The following is a 20,128-nucleotide window of genomic DNA, read 5'->3' on the forward strand; positions in this document are numbered from 1 at the left end:
GAGCCTCCTGGGCTACTGTTCAGTGCCAGCTTCATCCTTGGCACTAAGCCCCTCACATAGCATCACTCAGCTTCCAAGAGCCAGAGCCCACAGTGGCAGCCGCTGGAGACTATGGCTGCAGCTGCTGCTCTACCCAAGGAGGGGTGTGGGGCTGACTCTCAAGGGTCAGGGAGGCCAAGCTAGGAAGTCTTAGAAATCACCCAGTCCATTCCAGTTGTATAGACGATGACTTGAGACCCAGAAAGGGTGGTGGGTTTTAAGGAGAGTAAATGTGGAGACTTGAACTCAGGCCTCCTGTCTGTTGTGAGTGTCTGCTTAAAGCTCCCCTGAGCATATCTGAGTGTTGGTGTCTAGAGGAGCTAGGCACCCAGGGGAGCTGGCCCGTGTTTGTGTCTCTGTGTGCCAGGATGCATCTGTGACATACCCCTCTGAGCACACCAGGATCTCTGTGTCCCTCTGTGTGTCCCTCTATGGGTTCTCCTGTGTGCAGGAACTTGGGGCCATGGTCAGAGAGGGTCAGGTCTATTCCTACAATCCTGGGAGACCTTCCCAGGCTGAGTAGGGATGGTGGGTCCTGAGGGGTAGGGTGAGGAATGGGAACTTTGCTCCCAGTGGAGAGGGTGAGAGCAGAAGGCAGACTGGAGCCCTGGATGAGAAGGGTCCTGGGGCTGGCCTGGGGCAGGGAGACAAAGCCAAGATGGGATATGGGTCCCTGGAAGCTGAGACATGCTCTCAGCGCTTGTGTGGGCCCAGCCCTCTGGTCACCCCCGTGGGTAACCCCAGGGGAAGTAGTCACATGATGTGGCACTTCTCAGCTGATTGCTTGAGGTCCCCCAATGTGCTCTGGGCCTTGTCCTTGAGTGAGCCGAGGTCCAAGCCAGGGAGGCTGGCCAGCTGCCCAAGGACCGAGGCCCTCTCCTCCTCCTCCTCTGTGTCCTCCTCAATCATCTTGGCCAGCTCCCGGGGCAGCTCCACATCTCCACCTGCCATCTGGATCTGGCTCTCGTCTGTCTCGTTCTGAAGGGAAGAGGGAAAGGGGTGCGATGGGGTTGCAGGTCTGTGGGGACTCAGAGTTGAGGGGCAAGGAGGAGCCTGGACTGTGTTCCAGGCCCCAGGATTCTGGAACTCCAGGTTCCAGTGAACTCAGCCCCCCTTCTCCATACCAGGATCAAGCTTTTGACGCTTGGATATGGAGACCTTGCCCTTTCACACGGCCTGACTTCACCCTGAGATACTGAAGGTGAGACACTAGCGCAGTGAGTAATGACAACATAAAAATACTTCGGAGTCAGACTGAGTCAGCTAAGTTGTGTGTTGACTGTCATTAACTACACTGAAGAATGTTACCCATCACAGTGATGGATTCCATTCATCCAACACCTATCACATGGCTGACACTGAGCTGAGTGCTTTTAATGCTCACAACACCACTGTGAGGTAGGTGTTATTTTCTCCATTTTACAAATAAGGAAATTGAGGCTCAGATAACTTTAGTAATTTGCCCAAAGTCACAGCACTAGGAAGTGGGGGAGCTAAATGTAAACCTGTATCCCTCATTCCAACGTCTGTGTCCTCTTTGCACAGCACCTACCTACTGATGTTCATTGCACTTCCCTGTCCCTTTGGGGGCTCTTGGGCTTTCCACTTTATGTCCTACTCAGTTACAGCCAAGTCTTCTCTCTCCTAGGGCACTCAGAGTTCTCTGATGGCAGAGTTGTTTCTCTTATACCCTTAGTGCAAGCATTTGAGGAATGATCCATTCCTAGCTGAGTTTGAGTCTTCCTTTGAGAGATTTTCAAAAGACTAGTGCCCTGTGGGAAATCAGAGGCAGCCAGGGGCTCAGTAAACATGTACTGAATGAGTGAATATGACGTTCACATATCTAATCCTCCAATTCAAGTGGAAGATCAAGTTCAGGTGTAGCCTGTGCTTCCTTTTCTCCTCAGACTCTAGCTTCTGGGCAGGGGGAGTGGCCTGTGCCTCAGTTCCCTCCTTAGGCAACAGGAGCAGAACTCTTACATGATCATCTGATGCTGCAGAGCCTAGAGGAGACATCCTCCTAGCTACTTGGGCAATCAAGGGGGTATTTTACTATCTGCAGACAGACTTCATACTTTGGAAGGAACCAGGGGTCTGGGAGCAAGTGCAGGCTCAGCACGTACGGGCTTGATCTCTTTTCCCACTCCCATCACTCTCTGGCTGTGTATGACCATAGCCAAGTCCCTTAATCTCTCTGAGCCTCAGTTTCCTTATCTGTAGATGTGGGTAGTAGCTACCTGGCAGAGTTACTGAAGGATTAGGTAAGGGCATGAAGATCAAGCACACAGAAGGTGCTGCCTTCTCTCTGTCCACCTCCCTCCCTGGGTGTTTAGAAGTGCCAAGAGATTTTACCCCTGAGGTAGAATCTACTGCCTTCCAACTCTTCATCTGCCTAGGCCTGACTCTGGGTTGGGTGAGTGGGGGTTGGAGGAGAGAAGGGGCCTGGATTGACTCCAGAAACACAAACCCATCTGGACTGGGCTACCTGTCAGCGTCAAGCCCTGGCCCTTGGCAGGCACTAATTAACCGTGAATGAGTGAAGGAGTGAGAGAATCGTTAATTTAATCAAACACTCCTTGAGCGTTGCAGTGCCAGGAGTACGGCAAAGGGGTCCGGAGCCCACAGCTCAGGGTCCCGGATGTGTCTTGCAGCCCAGGGTCCTAAGCTTACCTTGGGCAGCCGATATTTGTCTCGGAAGTGGCTCCGCAGCGTGGCCCGCTCTGCCTTCCTCTGCGTGAACTGCGCGTCCCGCTCCATCCTGTGGGGGCACCGGGGGCGGAATCACCGCCGGGGCTGAGAAAATGGGCGGGGCCTGCGAGGAAGGCGGCGGGAAGGGTCTCTATGTCCTAGCCGAAGTTTACTTGGCTCCCACCCCCGCCGGCCGGTATGTTGGGTGCTCTGACCAGCCAAGATCAATCTTCACTGTCTCTCCCTGGTATCACAGTGCCCTTTATTGCCTCCACACACGTCGCCCTATGCAGCTATCAGGGCACGTCTGTCTGGCTTTCTGGACCCTAACATAGGTGGCATCTGACTCGGTCTGTCTTTTCTTTTTCTGACAGGTTGTGTCAGTGTGGGGAAAAGTATTTGGGACAGACACGGGTTCGCATCCTGGCTCAGCTACCACTTTTTGTCTTTGAGTAAATCATTTATTTTCCCGTTTTGTAAAATGAGGATAAGATTTTGCAGCTCACAAAACTGTTATCATGATTAAGTGAAATAATAGCTAACATTTAATGGTTTGCCATGTGCCAGGTGTCTTGCTAAGGGGTTTATGTGCATTAAGTATTAACCCTCATAAACATATACGGCATGTTTTATCACCACCCACATTTTACAGAAGAAGAAACTGAGGCACAGAAAGGTTAAGGAACTTGCCTAGGGTCACCCAGCAAAAAAGAAGCGAAGCCAGGATCTGACCCAAGCAGCCTAGTGTGGAACTGAGCCCCTAACTCCACTCCAGGTACATCTCTGTCCCAGCATTGTCCGCACACAAGAGTGCCCTCATCTCAGGATCTGTCTCCATGACTGATTCTCCCTCAGCTGCAGCGCTTTTCTCTGAGCCTCAGGCTGAGAGGAGCTCCAGTTGGAAGACACAGACGGCTGAGACCAGATCGGATTAAGGGATTACTTGTTTCGTCAGAAATGCACGTGCCCCCACATCGTCTCAGGCCCCTGTCGCCCCTGCCCCCACTCCCTCTGGGCCCGAATGTAAAAGTGGAGCGGGGTTCTAGGTTAGACATGGGGTGGCTCTGGGGGCAGCCTAGAGGGCCCGGCCCTTACCTAGTCTGGAAAAGTAGGGGAGGGGCTCGGGGTCTGAGACTGCCCTAAGGGTGGGCCGGGGGCCTCTTGGGGGATGGGGAGGGCCATTGGAGCCAGGAAGGGATGCCACTCACTTCTCTTCCACCAGTTGCTTCTGATACTCCTCATACTCCTCTCGGCTCATGCCCTGCGCTTCGGCGGCCGACTTGTCCCCGTCCCCCTTGTCCTCGCCGCCCCCCAGGCTCCCAGTGAGGTTCTTCAGCTGGCCGCCCACCATGGTCTTCACCATGAACGCCATGGTCTTCGCTGACCCGGGCACCGGGCGCCGGTTACCACGCGGCGGGCACCCAGGCACGTCCGCTCCTACTTCAGCACTAGGTCTCAGGGACAGCTCCCGCCGCAGGCAGGCGCCCCACGCTCTGCACCGCCCACCGCCCGCCCCTGCCCGCCTCCATAGCCCCAAACCCCTCCTCACAGGGGGCGGGGGGCATGCACGGGGCTGAGCAGACTGGACCACGTGTCCGCGCCTCACTCCCGCCTCCCCAACGTGCCTCCTTCCATGCCAAGCTCCGCTGGGCACTGCTGACAACGGATTGGGGCTGCCGTTAAAGGGGGGGGGGTCGCTCCCCAGGGGAATGACTTGTGCTTTTATGCGCCCCAGAACCCTACTATCCCTACTTCCTTCTCCCCCGGATGGCTGATAACCAGGATTTCAGCTGGGAGGTGCGAGTAGCCCTGGGCTCTGCCCCAACCTTCTTTCCAACCCGCCGCCCTAGCAGCTGCCCAAAGAGCTTGACGCTGAGAAAGGGAGGGAGACCAGAGAGTGGGGAATCCCAATTATGGCTCCATTGGTTGCCTCTCAGAGTTCTCGGTCACGCGCCTGCCCTGCTGACCCCTGGAGCTCCAGGGAGCAGGGAGAGAGTTGTTCATTGGTGATGCTGGCTGGGCTGGACCAGGAAGGGCACTTGGAGGCACCCTTCCTTGTTTTGGGTGAATTTGGGGACAGAATTATACACATTAGTGATGCCATCTCCCACCATAGTCCTGAGTTCAGGCCTATGGGGTATCTGGTTTTTTGGCAGTCAAGCCAGCCCTGGGCCTCCTTGCCTGCTTGGAGCCCACTCCCAGTGACCATCTGGAAGAAGTTGAAGTCTTCAGAGATTAAGGTGATACTGGAAGGTAAATGAGCATATCAAAGCATGGGAAGAGAGAAATTGCCTTTAATAAGGGTGGATGTCCCCAAAAGCTAAGGTGTGGGTAGGAGCTAGGTACCCAGAGGCAGAAGACACCAGCCAAACCCTCTACCCCCAGGTACATGTTGACTTCCTAGTGATGAGAAGTGGACATTTCATCAGGGCTTCGAAGGAGGTCACGCCTGTATGCTGGGGGAGAAGGGCTGCCTCCGAAGAGCCCCCAAGACCCTAGGGATTTGTGGTGTAGAACTCAGAGGAAGGCTGCATGTGGACAAATAGTCCTGAAGGCCCTTGTCCAGCTTCTGCTTGCTGCCAGGGAGAGAAGACAGTCACTTGGGCTTCTCCCTTCTGGGTTCTTGAGACCAGGATCTTTATATTTACTGCACTCACCACCCTACACTCCCTGGACCACAGCACCCCCTGCTCTGAGAACTTCTATGACACCTTGGTCTGCTCCATCAGTACCACACTTTCTTCCTGGTATTCAAATTCTGTCCAGGTGGCTCCAGCCTTATGACTACCATCACACTCCTGTGTAACATAAGCCTGTCATCATTTCCACCCTCATACCTTTGCTGTTCTGCGCAGCTGCAGGCCATCTCCTCTCCCATTCTGCTTTTGAAATTCAGCATACTCCACTCCTCCTCCAGGACCATCACAGCCTGCACTGATTCCTTGTCTTGAAAAACCACCGACAAGGACTGCCCCATTTCTGAGCTCCTTAGCACATCTTACATCTCTAAATGTCTTACTCGTTTACAAACATTCATCAAGCATAAACTGTGACATGCCCCCAAACTTTTAAATTCTCTTTGCCCAGTTTCACAAACATTTAGCTCTAGCAGTACCGAACTTGCCACTTTTTCTCCAAAATATATATATATTTTTTCATGCTTCCACGTCTTTTCTCATGATGTTTCCTCTACATCAATGCTTTTACTTATCTTGTTGGGCTTGAAACATTCCTAGTTGCCTTGATGATCCATATGAAATATCCCTTCCATGTGATTACCTGATCTCCCCAAGCTGGCTCTAGTGCTTTTTCAAGCACTTTTTAAGCCCCTGAGCTTCCTGCTATCATGGCCCTGATCACAAAGGATGTGACTGTTAGCTACTTGTCAGTTTCTCACATTAGAGAGTGAATTCTGTGAAGAGAGGACTCAGATGGGACCAGCAGCTGAGCAGGTAGTCCACATCTCTATGGAAAAAATGGGCCCTAACTTGGGCAGTGCTCCTTGCCAGCTGGTAAGTCATGTGGATCTCCCCACGGGAATCTTAGTATCCCCTCTCTCAAACTGAATCTCTGTGGTCCAGACCCAAGAGATGCCAGGTAGGTGTGGGAAGTCCTGCGCATGGGAATGCCCACCTGAAGTGTACATAGCAGAAGAAGCCTACAGTCTGGATGAAGAGGAAGAACAGGAAGATGCCAGGCTGCAGGCACGAGGAAACCCTTGGGGACCTGCCAGGTGAGCGAGGGTCCTTGGCTGCTGCTCTCTGAAAAGAGATGTTCTAAGATCTTAGATCAGCTTCTTACTCAGAAGGAGGGAGGGGACCTAGAATCTGGACCACTGTGGGGTTTTGTTTCCCTCTCTCAGTGTTGGGGTACCCTGGCTCTCATCCAGGGAACTCGCAGAGGGGGCAGGGTACAAAGCTGCTTCCCCACCCCAGGTCCTATGTCCCTATTTGTGGGAACAGCCAGGAGGGCCTGGGACCTGGGATCTTCAGGGGACCGAAGGCTCTAGAGATAAGTGAGAGAGAGAAATACAGAGCAAAAGACAAGGTGATGGAGAGGGCAAGGAAAAGAGCAAGATGGAGTAGGGCACAGGAAAGAGCGGATTTCACCACTAAGCTTTGAATGATCTTGGGCACAGCCTATTCCCATTTATCTTCTGGTCATTGTGGGAGTTGGACCAAGTGATCTCCAGGGCCCTGCTGGTACTGACAGTCTGTGGGACTCTCCAGAGAGCAGAGAAGGCAGAGAGAAGATGCAGTCCTTGTGCCTGCATGCCCGTGTGCATGCACACACAGACACGGACACAGGTGTGCCTGACAGGAGTCCCAGGGGGGAAGGGCAAAGGCAGGAGGGGCCTGGGGCTGTGGAAGTGCTAGAAGGAGGCTGAGCCCCGTGGTCCTCGCTCCTGTCCCTCTCACCGCTGGGCCCCGCAGGTCCTTCTGCAGGAGGCTCAGGATCTGGGCCAGCTCTGAGAAATGATGCTTGGTGCCCACAGGCAGGTAGAAGACCTGGGCTCTTGAGGCCATGTGAGCAGCTGCATCCCTGATACAGAGTGGAAACCGAGGGAGAGAACCCATTATCCCTTCTGATTGCACCCAAAGTACCTAATTATGGATTTCCCATAATCCTCAAAGGCAGCATCTGGGTGAGGAACAGGCACCACCCATAAGGCCCCTTTTGGGGACTGGTGGTCCTCCCCCCAACCCAGAGCTTCTCCTTGAGACACTTTAGCTCAGAGAAGCATCTCCCTTAAGCTGTCCATCCCAACCCCAGGCTCCCTGGGCTATGCCTTCCGTCCCTGGCCCCCAGGGATTTAGATTCTCTTCCTCCTCATGTTCCCAGCCCCAGGGAATCTAGATGTAGAGAGGAGGGCTGGGGTTGGGGTGCAGCCACAGCATATGGCCTGAAGCCCCTCTCCTCCCATGGCATCAAGGTGACCCCCTGCCCCTATGGCTCCATGGGTAACTCCAGAGGCCTGGGCCTAGAGTGAGATGCTAAGGGGCCAGAGGGGGGTAAAATGAAGTCAGGGACTGCCCATCCCCCAACTGGGCTGGCTTTTGGTTGTGTTCCCTCCAAGAACCTCCTCAAAATGTCCCCTCCTTCCAGAAGCTATCACTGAAGGAAGGCTCGATTTTACTAACCCTCCCTGGGGTGGGAATGTCTCAGGGAGTTGTGTTTAAACCAGGAGTTTCAAAACTTTAAACTTGATTCAGTTAAATTCAGCTCAGTTCAACAAACCTAACTCTGCCCCACGCCCCTCCCTGTTTTCCAGGCTTTGTGCTTGCTGCTCAGGAGATGATGAAAGCATTAAAGGACTGATGGGGGGTCTTCCGGCAGAGAAGCAAGTTGGTGGGTGGGGACTCCTCTTCCCTCTCCCCCAGGACCCTCCTCTCTGGGTGCCCTTACCTCATCTCTTGCAGGTCTTGCAGCAGAGTCCGCTGTCCACGGAGTAGGGCACTGACCTTGGCTGAGTCCTGCAGGGGTACCAGCCTCTTCTCTAGGGCCCAGGGCACAGCCCCTCTGAGAAGAGTTCACCTTCCCTGGGGATTTGCAGCCCTCTTCCTTCTAGAGGCCTCACTCCATTACCTGGGCCCTCATTTGGGATACACTAGGTTTATCTGACCTTTTGCATCTGGGCTTCTGATTTTCCCCTCCTCCCAAACCCTTCTCCCTGAGAAGTCCCCTTTCCCCCTCCCTCCCCATCCCCACCCCCTACCCGGGTCCCAGCCAGTCAACTCCCAGTGCTTGGGCTGGCATCTTGCCCAGTGACCTGGAGAGGGAGCCACCTCTCTCAGGGGTGGGTGGAGCCGGGCAGGGGGAGTCCTGGGCCTGGCAGTAGGATCAGGGAGACGTGGCCTTGGAGGACCTGGTGCCTCCCTTCTGCCCTATTCCAGCAGCCCAGGCTTGGCTGCTCTGTCCTCAGCTGCTCTGTCCTGAGGACACGATTCAAACCTCGAGCTGCCAGAGCCCAGCTCACAGGAGCCGCTGGCCTCTTCTGCCGGGCGTCTAACATCTTGACTGAGCTGAGCTCTCAGGCCCCAGGCTGGGTCTGCCATGGGACGTGATTCCCGGGGGGAGAAGCCAGGATGGCAGTGGAGGGGAAACGAGAATTCTGGTGCATCTGAGCATTAAGCAAGCGTATGTGAATCAGATCACATGTGGAGCTACATGCAAATAAGCACCCAGTCTATTTTTGTCACTTGTCTAGAGATCCGCGTCTAAATACCTGGCAACTCCTTTCCCCAGCCCCAGCCATGGGCTCTGTGGGCCTTTGCTTGTGCCAAGCCCCCCAGCCCGCACCTCACCCCCCTGCCTCGAAGATCCACGCCACCCTGCCAGTTGCAGCATTTCACCCCTGCCCTCCTTTCCCTCCAGGGCTTCCCAGGTGGCACTAGTGGTAAAGAACACACCTGCCAATGCAAAAGACACAAGAGACGCGAATTCAATCCCTGGGTTGGGAAGATCTAGAGAAGGGCATGGCATCCCACTCCAGTATTCTTGCCCCATGGACAGAGGAGCCTGGTGGGATACAGTCCATGGGGCCACAAAGAGTCAGACACGACTGCAGTGACTAGGCACGCATGCACGCACTCCTATCTCTCCAGACCTTGGGGGAGATGAGTTCCCGGGTAGTGCTTGCCCCTCTTTCTGGACAGAGAGAGCTCACTGGTGCCATCAGATCTGGTGCCTATGGAGCTCGGCTTCTCAGGGCCTGTAGGCAGACCCTTGGGTGCTCGAAGGACCACTCACCCAGCCTCCTTCAGGCCTGATGTGGCCTGGGGACCCCAGCTGCTGCTTCCATTGCCGCTCAGCCTGCATCAAGTGCTTGGAGAGGCCCTGGAGGGCCTGAAGGATCTGGCTGTGTCTGTGCAGTGTCTCCTCCAGGCCGAAGCTTTGTTCCCCTGGGGATCAAGGCAGAGTGGGGGCAGGCAGGCCGCTGGGGTGGGCAACAGAGCCTGTCTTTTGAAGCCACCTTGGAGGGGCAGAAACGTGTGGCTTCTGCCTCCAGGACTCCCCTGGAAAGATGTGTCTGGGTGGTGGGGCAGAGCCTGCTTAGATACGGCCTCCTCAGGCGCCCCCTTCCCGCTGGTTAAAGGGCTCTTGGTTTGAACGGAAGAGGATACTGTGACCCTCAGTCGAGTCCCTGGCCCACCTGCCTGTTCTCTGGGTCCCTACCCTCTTCCCAGACTCCATAGTTCAGCTCTGGAGTCATGTCTTCCTTGGTGCCCAGGCCCAGCCTTGCCTGCAGCCCTTCCAGCTGCTTTGCCAGGCGGAGCTGCTCCGTCTCCAGGAAGGGCTGTGAGGGAGGCTGGAGAAAGAAGACACAAACTCAGGCCCCAAACCCAGAGGAGTCTTCCCACAGGGCCTCCCTCAAGCCCTGTCCCCCTCCCTGACCAAACAGCCACCCTGGCATAGACCCAGTCCTCCCAGCCCTGCCGTACCTCCGCCACACGTGCACACACACACACACACACACACATGCACACACACACACACACACACCTAGTTCTCCCTCAGCTCAGCCACCTGGCCCAGTCCTCCCAGCCCTGCTGCACTGCCAATCTTTACACCCGTCTCTCCCACTGTGGCCCAGACCCCAGCAGCTCCCTCAGGCCTGTGTCTATGCCACTCCCTCTGTTCCTTCAAGCTCATCTTTGCCATGCTCCCCTGGCTGGTTAGGACCCCTCAGTGCTCCCACAGCTCTTTGAGGACAGGGCCTGGCTCTGGGTCTCCTCTGGCCCCCAGCACTTCCCTGCACAAGGCTTGGCCTGAGTAGAGCTCTGCAAGCAGGTAGAGATAAGCGTTGGAATGACAGGTCTGACAGCTGGACGTGAGCAGAGCATCCGGGAAGGGGAGGGATCACTGGGCTGCTTCTCCCCCAGCCCTCCCCCGAGAGAAGGCCCAGCTTCGGCGTTACCTCTGGACCCGGTTCCCACAGACTGAAGGTCAGGAAGGACAGGACATCATGGTCATCTAGAAAGCAGGGTAGCGAAGGGAAGGGAACTCACTCCCTCAGCCCTCACCCCCGGCCTCCATTATGTTCCAGGCAGGCAAGAGATCTGGGTGACTTTGAGCAGCTCTGACCCTCATCTTGCCTCTCTTCATAGGAAAGGTGTGAGGATCAGATGAGCAGACGGGTGGGCTGTGAGGGTTGACTCCAACAGAGAGGTAGAGGGGGACCCCCAGTGAATGGGAAAACTGGATGTTCCTGACCTAGAGCCATGGCCACAGGCAAAGCAATACCCTCAGGCCCAGAGCCTGGCTGCTACTGGCAGAAGAACCACACAGGGGCCTCCTCCTCCTCCTCATGACTCTGACCACGTCACTCTCCTCCTTAGAAACCTGCCATGGCTCCCCAGCGCCTAGAGTCTAAACACCGAAGTCCTGGCGTTCCAGGATGCCACCTCTGATTGCACCCTGCTCTCTCTCTGATTGCAGCCTCCTCCACAGGCTGTCTGTTACATCACATCCTTTTGCTCCATTTCCTAGATGTCCCCCATGGCCGTCCCTCTTCCTCTTGCCCCACAGATCCCAGCTAGGGACCCTTGTGGAGCCAACAGTGAAATGGAAGTGACTCGTGTTTTACTCCATTTGAGACTTTCATCAACTCTGCAAGGCAGACACGACCTTCCCCAGATGGTAACAGAGGTCCAGAGAGAGTTTGTGGCTTTCCTGTGTCCCACAGTGAGGAACTGGCTGGCCCCACCCTAGTGCTTCTTAGAAGGGGTGTTCAGTGGGCACCACTCCTCTGCCCAGAAGGCCCTCACCTGCCAGGATACTCGTGGCCGCCGAGACCCCAAAGAAACCTCCGGGGGCCAAAAGCAAGGGCCCCACATCAACACAGACCTCATCTGGGTCACTGGGAGTGAGGCCGCTGTTCAAGGACACCTGAGGGACACAAAGGGCATGAGTCCCTCACAGGGGGAGCCCACGTCTCTCCCCCAGCCCCAGCAGAGGCAGTGTCCCCACCTGACTCACTGGCTCCCTGACCCGGAAGGTGGGCGGGAAGCTTGGAATCAGAGTGATGTGGAGGGGCTCGCACACCTGGGCTTGTGCCAGCTCTCCCAGGAATGTGCTGGGGGCAAGTTAGGAGTCTGTGTAGAGAGCAGGGATCCCTATGGGTGTTGCCTGCGTGTGCCAGGGACCACGTGTGCTGTTACAGGTGTGTCTGTGGGATCGTGGGAATCCACAGAACTCTGAGCCCTGTAACCCGCACTTCCTGCCCAGTAGACCCACAAAGGCAGGAGGGACGACTCACACGCAGCCTCTGCCCCCAGTAGGTGATCCGTGCTCTGAAGGGGTACGGCCGGTTCCGGAAGTCCTGGCGGCAGGAGCCCAGCAGCAGGCTGCCTCCATCCCTGTGGGCACTTGGAATCCAGCCAGGCCACACAGGACCCAAGGCCTAACCAGTAGGGGTGGTCCCAGAGGCCGTGCTGCCCAGGCCTGCAGTGCCACCCGCCCCCAATGGTACTGGTCTAGCTCCAGCCTCCATTGCTGTATTCTGCTCTCGCAGCAGAAGAGAGAGGAGCGGGAAAGCGAGCCTTGCCTGGCAGAACGCTGGGACTTGGAATCCACAGAAGAGGCCGAGGCCCGCCCTGAGACGCTTCCCTAGGGCTCAGCCTGGGCCAACAGTGGGATTTCTACCCACAATTCCCCAGGCCCACCACCGCCTCCTGGTCTCCCACTGGCTTCCCTCTGGGTACGGCTTCTCTTTCTTCTCCTTTCTGCCACTCTTGGCCCATAGCAGGACAGACAGCACGAGACCCACCCTAGCAGCCAAGGACAATATAACCAGCCAGCCTCCCCGCGGGGGTGAAGCAGCTGGTCCAGAAAGTTAGGAGTGCTGAGACATCCTGAGTGTGTCTGGGCTCATGGACACACAGAGGCTCTGATGGCAGCGAGCCCGTCACTACCGCCTTCGGCCGAGAGGGGGCAGCACCGAGCAGGGGACGGGGCCCCGGGGGCGTGTGTTTGCCCTCTGAGCCCCTGTACCTTGGGCAAGTTGCCTCACCTTTCCAAATCCGAGTTCCTCCATCTTTAAAATGAGAATAGTAATTGAAACTACCTCATAACCTTGTTATGAGGGTTAACCAAGCCATGAGCGTGAAGTGCTTGGCGCAGTGCCTGGCGTACAGTAAGCTCAGGTCGTAAATGTTAGCAATTATTCTAATTGTTATGAGCTAAGAGGGATGTTTGCTAAGAGACACTGATGAACTGGCCCAGCTACTGAGGAGGCATGCTGGCTACAGAGGGATGGGGAGCCACGTCATCGGAGAGAAAGGGACAGTGCTGGCAGGCAGGCAGGCAGCTGGTGCGGGAAAGGGTGTGGACCCTCCACCGGCAAGTCTGTCCTCAAATCTCAGCTCCGGGCACAGCTGTGTGACCTGGGGCAAATCACTTCTCCTCTCTGGGCTCAACGTCTTCACCTGTAATTGGGGCCTAACAATCCCCACTTCTCAAGAGTGTCAAGAGGAGATGATGGGAGTGAAAACACTGACCACGGGCCTCACTCTGCGTCATTTCACTACCCCCGCTGCCCTGGGGCTGTTGGGTTCAGTGAATTGAGGACTCCGTGGAGTAATTCCCAAGAAGAGCAAGCCAACCCTGGTCCCAGGCCCTGGAGGAGGCTTGGCTGGGACCTAGTGAGAGGGGGGCCCTGGGCAGTGTCATCAGCTCAGATGTGAGGGCAGCAAGGAGGCACTGCCCTAGGAGGGGGGCTCTCTGTGTGTGGACCACCGAGCTCCTCGCAGCCCAGGAATGAGGTAGGGGTCAACCCAGGCGGGCCCTTACCCAAGCGGCTCGTAGAGAGTGTGCCTGTCTCTGGCCAGCACATAGATGGCAGGGCTGTTCTGTGTGGGAGGTGACAAGCAGCCTGAGACCCGGGCACAGGGCGGAGGGTGAGGGTGTGGGCGGGACAACGGGCAGGAGACCACCACTCACCTGGGGATCTTGGGCTGAGGAGTCGAAGAGGATCCCAATGCCGTCCCCCAAGTCCGGCTCCCCCAGTACAGGGCCTACCTGGCCCCTGCCCCGGGTGTACCACACGCCCTGTGGGTCCGCAGCTGCTCAGCTCAGGGGTCGCTACAGGACCCTGGAACCCCGGGCTCACCACCAGGTCCTCTGACCCACCCTTCTGCCGGACCTTCGTGGGGACCACTTACCATGCCCTGGGCTCCCCAGCGCCCCGGCCCGGTCACCCTCATCTGTATCTCCACCTCCCAGGCAGGGAAGAGGACGGGGTTTGTACTCCACACGGCGCCACTCCGGTTCCGCATGGATGGGGCCAGCCGTACTTCCTCCAGGCCCGGGATGGCATCTGCGGGCCAGGGCAGCTCAGGGCCTGGGCCCCACCAGCCCCTGCTCCCCCATCACTCTCTCTCACTGGTCTAGACTGGGCTCCAGAAGGAGGAAGGAGGGAACATCACAGCCAATAGGTCATAAGCTGGCTGGTCAGACAGTGGAATCCACCGAAGAAGTGGGGATTGGGTCTTTGCCAGGGGGAGGGAAGGTGAACGAAGTCTCCAGACACACATGGAGCTCTTTACCTGCATTCTCACATAAGCCTCATTGCAAGTCTGTGCAGCTTGCTTTTATAGGGCCCCATTTTATCTTTTAATTATTTATTATACTATTTTTGGCCATACGGCACGGGGGATCTTAGTTCCCCAACCAGGGATCGAACCCATGACCCCAGCAGTGGAAGCTTAGAGTCTTAACCATGGGACCACCAGGGAAGTCCCAAGGCCCCATTTTATAGATGAGGAAGCTGAGGCTCAGAAAAATGAATGGGAACCCAGCTCCCTCTGACTCCAAAGTACAAGTCATTTCCACCATGAGAGAGATTTGTGTCCAAAGGGAATGGCAACCCACTCCAGTATTCCTGCCTGGAGAGTCCCCTGGAGAGAAGAGCCTGGCGGGCTACAGTCCACGGGGTTGCAAAGAGTCAGACATGACTGAGCAAGTGAGCATGGGAGCGTTGTGTTTCTCAGAGGAGGAAAGAGAGGCCTATGAGGGGAAGGACAGGCCGGAGACCATGAACACAGGGGAGCAGCACCCTGAGAGAATAACCAGGCGGAGGGCCAGGACTCCAGGCTGTGGATACACGGGTATGTCCAGACAGAGGTGGGCCTTCCTGGTGGGGGCACCTAGGGGGCATCCCAAGGTGGGGAAAGCACGAAAGCAGAGGTGGGAACTGGCCGTGAGGGATGGAGTGAGTGTGAGAATTACCACTGATGTGAGTGGGATGGGGGGAGAGGGAAGGAAGGAGTGAGAAACTGAGGCAGGTTTGGCAGGAAATGGAGAAGGGAGACCAGAGGCCCTGCCCCAGCTGCCTCCACTCCCCTGCGGCCTGCCAGCCTGGAACCTGGCCCAGGGCCCAGACCCTGCCAGCATGTCCTGGAGACTGCTAATCCAGCCTGTTTGCTCAGCAGCGGCCAGAGCTGGGGGTAGGGAGGCTCAGAGGCTGCAAGGCCAGGAGGGCTGGAGCCCTTGGGAGCCACCACCGCCTCTGAAGTGGCATGCAGGAGGCAGAGGTTGCCCATGTCTGCCCCACTTCTGCGCTGGGCCTCCGGTGGATTGTTCAGGGGACCTCACTGCAGACTGCAGGATCCTCGAAATTGACTCAGCCCTGTGTCTCTGGGCGGGGCACAGAGGACATGGGGGTGAGTCAGATAAAAGGATGAATGAGTGAATGGACAGTGAGCATATCTCTGAGTGACCTTGAAGAATGTGCCTCTGCTCCCCCATATGTCCTGGAACACCCCAGACTTGGCATGGCCCAGAACAATGAGTGTGGTCCTGCCATCCTGGGCCCGAGGCAGGGCCTGCTCCGAGCTATGGGGAACAGCCTCCTCCTTTGTTTACTTCCTGGGGCTTTGTGAGGGAGAACCGGGCCTAAACCTGCTAAGAAGGCCTGTCTTCTTAAAGGGATATTTGCTCTAGTCTCAGGAATGATGCTGTTTTTCAGACATTACATCTCATAGACACAAAAATACACAATGGATCTGCTTTCTCTCTTTGGTTTGGCTGCTAGGAGGCTCTAAACCAGGTTCATCAACTCTGAAGAGTGGGCAGGCTTAACAGCATATCTTTTGGCAGCAAGCCATGTTCCTGGACTCATTTCATGCCTCAGTCCTAACACTATGTCTCATTCTTCTGGCTCACTCCTAATTTAAATTCCTCTCAGTTGCATAGGTCCATATAAGTCCTCAAAAATCTTCTTAGAACAAGACGGAGTAAAAGACAGATTCTTTGTAGGTCTGGGTTTCGAAGGCCTTGAATACAACGTATGGGCTAAGATGCTCTCATGCTTGCTTCCGCCCAACACACACACAGGGCAGGGCTGGGGCCCTCTCTGGTGAAACAGCTGGCCACGTGGCTGCCTCCCTCCAGGCTGCCCCAGGTCTCCTGGATAGCCCCAACCTGACAGTGTAGCGCCAGAGGATCGGCTGTGCAGATCCAAGCTGCATTGCGTCTGTGAGTCCGAGACTCAGCCTATTAGCATGTGTGTGTATGTGCACAGGTCCATGAGGCAGGGTGGTGAAGGCTTCTCCAAGGAGAGGTAAGAAGAGAAGGAGAGAGAGAAGTCCCAGGGCAGAGAAGGGGAGAGGCAGAGAGGAGAAGCTGAGGCGGACAGGTAGGGGTGGGGCTGTGGAGGTGGAGCAGGAGACAGGTCGGGGTTGGGGGGTCCTGGGGCCCCTGGCACTGTCTGCCCCAGGCCTGGCCCCGTCTTGGGCAGTGGCTGTACTGGCAGGCCCACTTCCCACCCAGTCACGGCCACCCAGAGCCTGTCAGCCTCTCCAGTGTTCTGAGGAACACTGGGAATGGCTGGTCCTCACCCGACATTTTACCTCCGTGATGGCTCCAGAAGGGTATTCCAACCCCAGGCAATGCCAGCCTCGGTCCTTTGAAGCTGAGCTTGTACTCAAATCTTCGCTGAGGCAGATGGCCCATCTCGGGGCTGTGGGGGTCCAGGAGTACAAGGAGGAGAAGGCAGAGCAAGGGATCCAGGCCACGGACCACCCTCATTGCGAAGGGATCTAGTATCCGAGCCCCAGGGTAGATTTGCAGCTGGGAGGATAGGGAGGGGCTCCTGGGCTAGGGCCAGGTGGGGAGGAGCCAGGATGACCCAGAACCTGGGGTTTTGGCACTGTCCTCTCCCTCCCTCCCCAGCACAGACATCCTGTTCCTTCCAGGCCTGATCTCAGGCCCCGCCCCACCCTTTACCTCCAGCCCGTTGAGGCAGCCTGACCTCCTGCCAACCTGAGCTCTGGCCATCCTTCCTCCTTCCTTCTGTCCCTGTGGCTGCAGGGCCTCAGGGGGATCACTGGGACTAGCCACCCCCAGCAGCTCTGACTTTCCTCCCTGCCTGGGATGGGCCCTGGCGTCCTGGCTCCTTCCCATAGATGGCTGTCCCTGCTGTCTGGCCATCACCGCCCCCCATCCTTCCCTGTCCTGCTCTCACTGTCGTGATTCTCAGCTCTCTCCCATATTCCAAACGCTCATGCCTCCGAGCAACCAGGTTTCCTCAACAAAGAAATTATGTGAAAATAAATAAAAAAAAAAGAAAGGAATTATGTGAAAATAGAAAGGGAGTCTTAAGAGACAGAGCAAATAAATGCAATGCATGGACCTTGTAACGGGAAAAATGAGATGGGGAAATTTGATCAATGGATATTTGATTAAGGGATTCTTATTAGAATTTTTAGGAATAATAATGGGGTTGTGGTAGAATGTCTTTTTAAAGTCTTATGTCTTCTGGAGAAATATACTAAAGCTTTATGGATGAATTGATATAACATTAGGATTTGCTCCCAAATCTCCTAGAACTTGGGTGGGAGGAGGGGAACAGGGTGTGCATGGCCGAGAATTGGCCTTGAGTTGATAACTCTTAAAGTTGGGTAGTAGGGACGTGAGGGTTCCTTGTATTCTAATCTCTACTTTTATATGTTTGATAATTTCCATAATGAAAGAAGTTTGTAAAAAATTAGAAATCCTGGGACTCCCCTTGGTGGTCCAGTGGTTAAGAATCTGCCTAGCAATGCAGGGGACGTGGGTTCGATCTCTGGTCGGAGAACTAAGATCCCACAGGCTGCAGAGCAGCTAAGCCCACGTGCCACAACTAGAGAAGCCTGCATCTTGCAACAAGAGATTCCACGTGGTGCAACTAAGCCCTGAGGCAGCCAAATGATTTTTTTTTTTAAAAGCTAAAAAAAATCCTGTATCTCAAATATTTTCATCCAAATAAATTTTGGTTTTCCAGAGTGGCTCCAAGAATTCTGGATAGCTTAAGTTTTACTGTACTTTGTAAACCCCCAGTAGAATTAAGACACTGAAGCTCTACAAGTTAATTAAAACCATGGCTGCAAATGGAAAATTTTAGGACATGCTAAAAGAAGAACTTCATTTCTCTACACTGAGCCCTCAACCACCTCCACTCGCTTCTCCCCCTTCCTTTTCGCAGCCGAGCTGTGGAAATGTGGGCTCCCCTCCAGCCCTGCTTCCTTGCCGCCCCCTAAGTGCTCCCAGCTCCTGCACGCCCCACCCCAGTGCCCCATGAAAACTGTTCCAGCAAGGCCTGACGATGCCCGCTCTCTGCGTCCAGTGGACACTTCTCAAACAGCCTCTGCAACGTGAAACGCTGTGGACACCCCTCCCTTCCCCCTGCTCTGAGAACCCCCACCCCAGCGCTCACCTGCCTCTCTGCTGCCCCCAGCCAGCCCAGGAATTGCTTCTTGGTCACTCTTGTCCCTTCCTGGTCCCTCCCATCTCTCCAAAGGCTCCACATGCTACCTGGCCAAGCTCGTCCACACCATGACACCTTCTCTGTGCCCACGATCCCCAAATCTCTGCTTTCAGCCCAGCTTCTCCTGGAGTCACAGGCCCAAATAAACATTTAACTCTGGAGGGGACCTTTCTGCTTGGATGTCACAAAGGCTCCCAGGCCACAAATCCAAACCAAACTCTTCTGCAACCCCCAGCACATCCTCCTCCAGGGCTGGGGTGTCATGGGTGGCACCACCCACCTTACCAAGCCAGAGACTGGAGTGTCCCCAGAACTCTTCCACGGCCCCTTCTGCTCCTCAGCAGTTGGTAAGCTCTTCAATTGCTCCCACCAGCCTCAAACTGTTACCTGACGTTTTAATCTCTCCAAGCCTCACATACCTTATCTGTAAACTGGAGATAATAATAGTGTCTCTCTCCAAGGGTTGTTTGGAGGGTTACATGAGATAATGCATCCATTAGAACAAAGAGGGGCAGAACTCAGCTCAGTAAACACCACCTGCGTTCATCTTCCTCTCCACCTCCTACCAGGTCCCCCAGCCCAGGCCTCCATCAGTCACCTCCCGCCTGGCCTGTCAGCCTTTCCACCATCTCCCTGTCCCCATTCACTCTAGCCAGACTGCAGCCAGAATCATCTCTCTAAAATGCAGAGCTGGCCAAACTCTGCCTCCAATCCTGTTGTTATTGGTCATCTTTGCATAGAGTTAAACTTCTCACGGGGCCTGCAAAGCCAGCTGGGGTCTAGGCCCTGCTTTCTTTAGCCTCACTTGCTCCCAAACTGCATCCCTTGGCCCCTTAGCCCCGGCCACACTTAAGCCTCTCAACTGCCTCTCAGCTCACTCCCTTTGTCCAGGCAGTGCCCTTCCTTTGGCAGGATCACCCTCCCTCTCTGTCCCCGACGGTCCCCCACTGTCTGAGAAGCTCCCTCTGTCCTCTGCCTCCCTGGCCTGGGTGGCAGTGGTGACGCCCACCAGATTTCTGGGTACTGAACTGAGTTCTGAGCAGGTTCCCCTAGGTCCTTGAGCGCCTTGGGTGAGAAACCCTCTCACTCGTCTATGATGTGCCAGCAGCCAGGAGAGCACAGCGAAGGGTGAGAGAGAAGAAAGGGGGGGAATTGAACTGTGAAGGGGTGGAGAAGTAATGAAGGACTGGGGGCAGGAGGGGGCTCACCCACCAGGTGGAATCTCTGGCCCCTGCGCCCGCACTCCCACAGGGCCCCATCAGCCGGACCTCGTCCCTTCACTCTTGCTTGTCACACTTGGCACAATTCGTTATGTCATCTGCTTGGCCCCTCTTGTGACCCCATGGCCACGGGCATCTTTGGAGCTTTCTGAACCTGAGCTGGTTTCTGGACCAGTCAGTGAGAGCTGATCATCAAAAGGCACCCAGATCCCCGCTTTCAGCAAAGTCAGGTTGGGAGCGTGAAGTCCACTCTGGTATTGGGCACAGTGGATGCCAGCACACTTTAGATCAGAGCCCCCACCCCCGACCCCGGCCCTAGGCCTGAGTGAGTCGTCTACCAGTGTGCCACTGTGTGGTAGCCTCTCCTCGGCAACTCACCAGGACAGTCCCTCTCCCATTGCAGACCCACTGCCCCTCATGCTCTGGATTCCAACTG

General features: G+C 55.7%; 2 protein-coding genes across 2 annotated transcripts; both read right to left on the minus strand.

The window, feature by feature from the left end:
• Window positions 1-792: 792 nt before the first annotated feature.
• On the minus strand, window positions 793-4,099 carry CPLX3 (complexin 3). Its single transcript, XM_005905786.2, has 3 exons — window positions 3,936-4,099; window positions 2,710-2,797; window positions 793-1,017 (listed from the first exon to the last, which is right to left on the minus strand). Exons 1-3 carry the CDS (start codon window positions 4,097-4,099, stop codon window positions 793-795), a joined length of 477 nt encoding a protein of 158 aa, XP_005905848.1.
• A 230-nt stretch (window positions 4,100-4,329) lies between these two features.
• Window positions 4,330-16,755, minus strand: LMAN1L (lectin, mannose binding 1 like). The gene is made up of 16 exons (XM_014481457.2): window positions 16,578-16,755; window positions 13,890-14,044; window positions 13,669-13,776; window positions 13,519-13,577; window positions 11,987-12,086; window positions 11,496-11,616; window positions 10,646-10,701; window positions 9,904-10,036; window positions 9,478-9,629; window positions 8,134-8,201; window positions 7,146-7,269; window positions 6,357-6,488; window positions 5,175-5,296; window positions 4,839-4,973; window positions 4,554-4,599; window positions 4,330-4,380 (listed from the first exon to the last, which is right to left on the minus strand). The coding sequence occupies exons 1-16, from the start codon at window positions 16,753-16,755 to the stop codon at window positions 4,330-4,332; spliced, it is 1,740 nt and encodes a 579-aa protein (XP_014336943.2).
• Window positions 16,756-20,128: the final 3,373 nt, after the last annotated feature.

The sequence above is a fragment of the Bos mutus genome, chromosome 21, assembly GCF_027580195.1.
Source record: "Bos mutus isolate GX-2022 chromosome 21, NWIPB_WYAK_1.1, whole genome shotgun sequence".
NCBI classification, from domain to species: Eukaryota; Metazoa; Chordata; class Mammalia; order Artiodactyla; family Bovidae; genus Bos; species Bos mutus.

Excerpts from the sequence above, each read along its gene's own strand:
- CPLX3 (XM_005905786.2), bottom strand. The coding sequence starts at position 4,099 with ATGGCGTTCATGGTGAAGACCATGGTGGGCGGCCAGCTGAAGAACCTC. Across the intron at positions 2,798-3,935 it reads AAGCAACTGGTGGAAGAGAA|GATGGAGCGGGACGCGCAGT; the intron begins GTGAGTGGCATC and ends GTGCCCCCACAG. Across the intron at positions 1,018-2,709 it reads ACAAATATCGGCTGCCCAAG|AACGAGACAGACGAGAGCCA; the intron begins GTAAGCTTAGGA and ends TCTTCCCTTCAG.
- LMAN1L (XM_014481457.2), bottom strand. The coding sequence starts at position 16,755 with ATGAGGGTGGTCCGTGGCCTGGATCCCTTGCTCTGCCTTCTCCTCCTT. Across the intron at positions 10,702-11,495 it reads GGCCACGAGTATCCTGGCAG|ATGACCATGATGTCCTGTCC; the intron begins GTGAGGGCCTTC and ends CCTGCTTTCTAG. Across the intron at positions 8,202-9,477 it reads TCAGGCCTGAAGGAGGCTGG|GACTCAGCCAAGGTCAGTGC; the intron begins GTGAGTGGTCCT and ends GTACCCCTGCAG.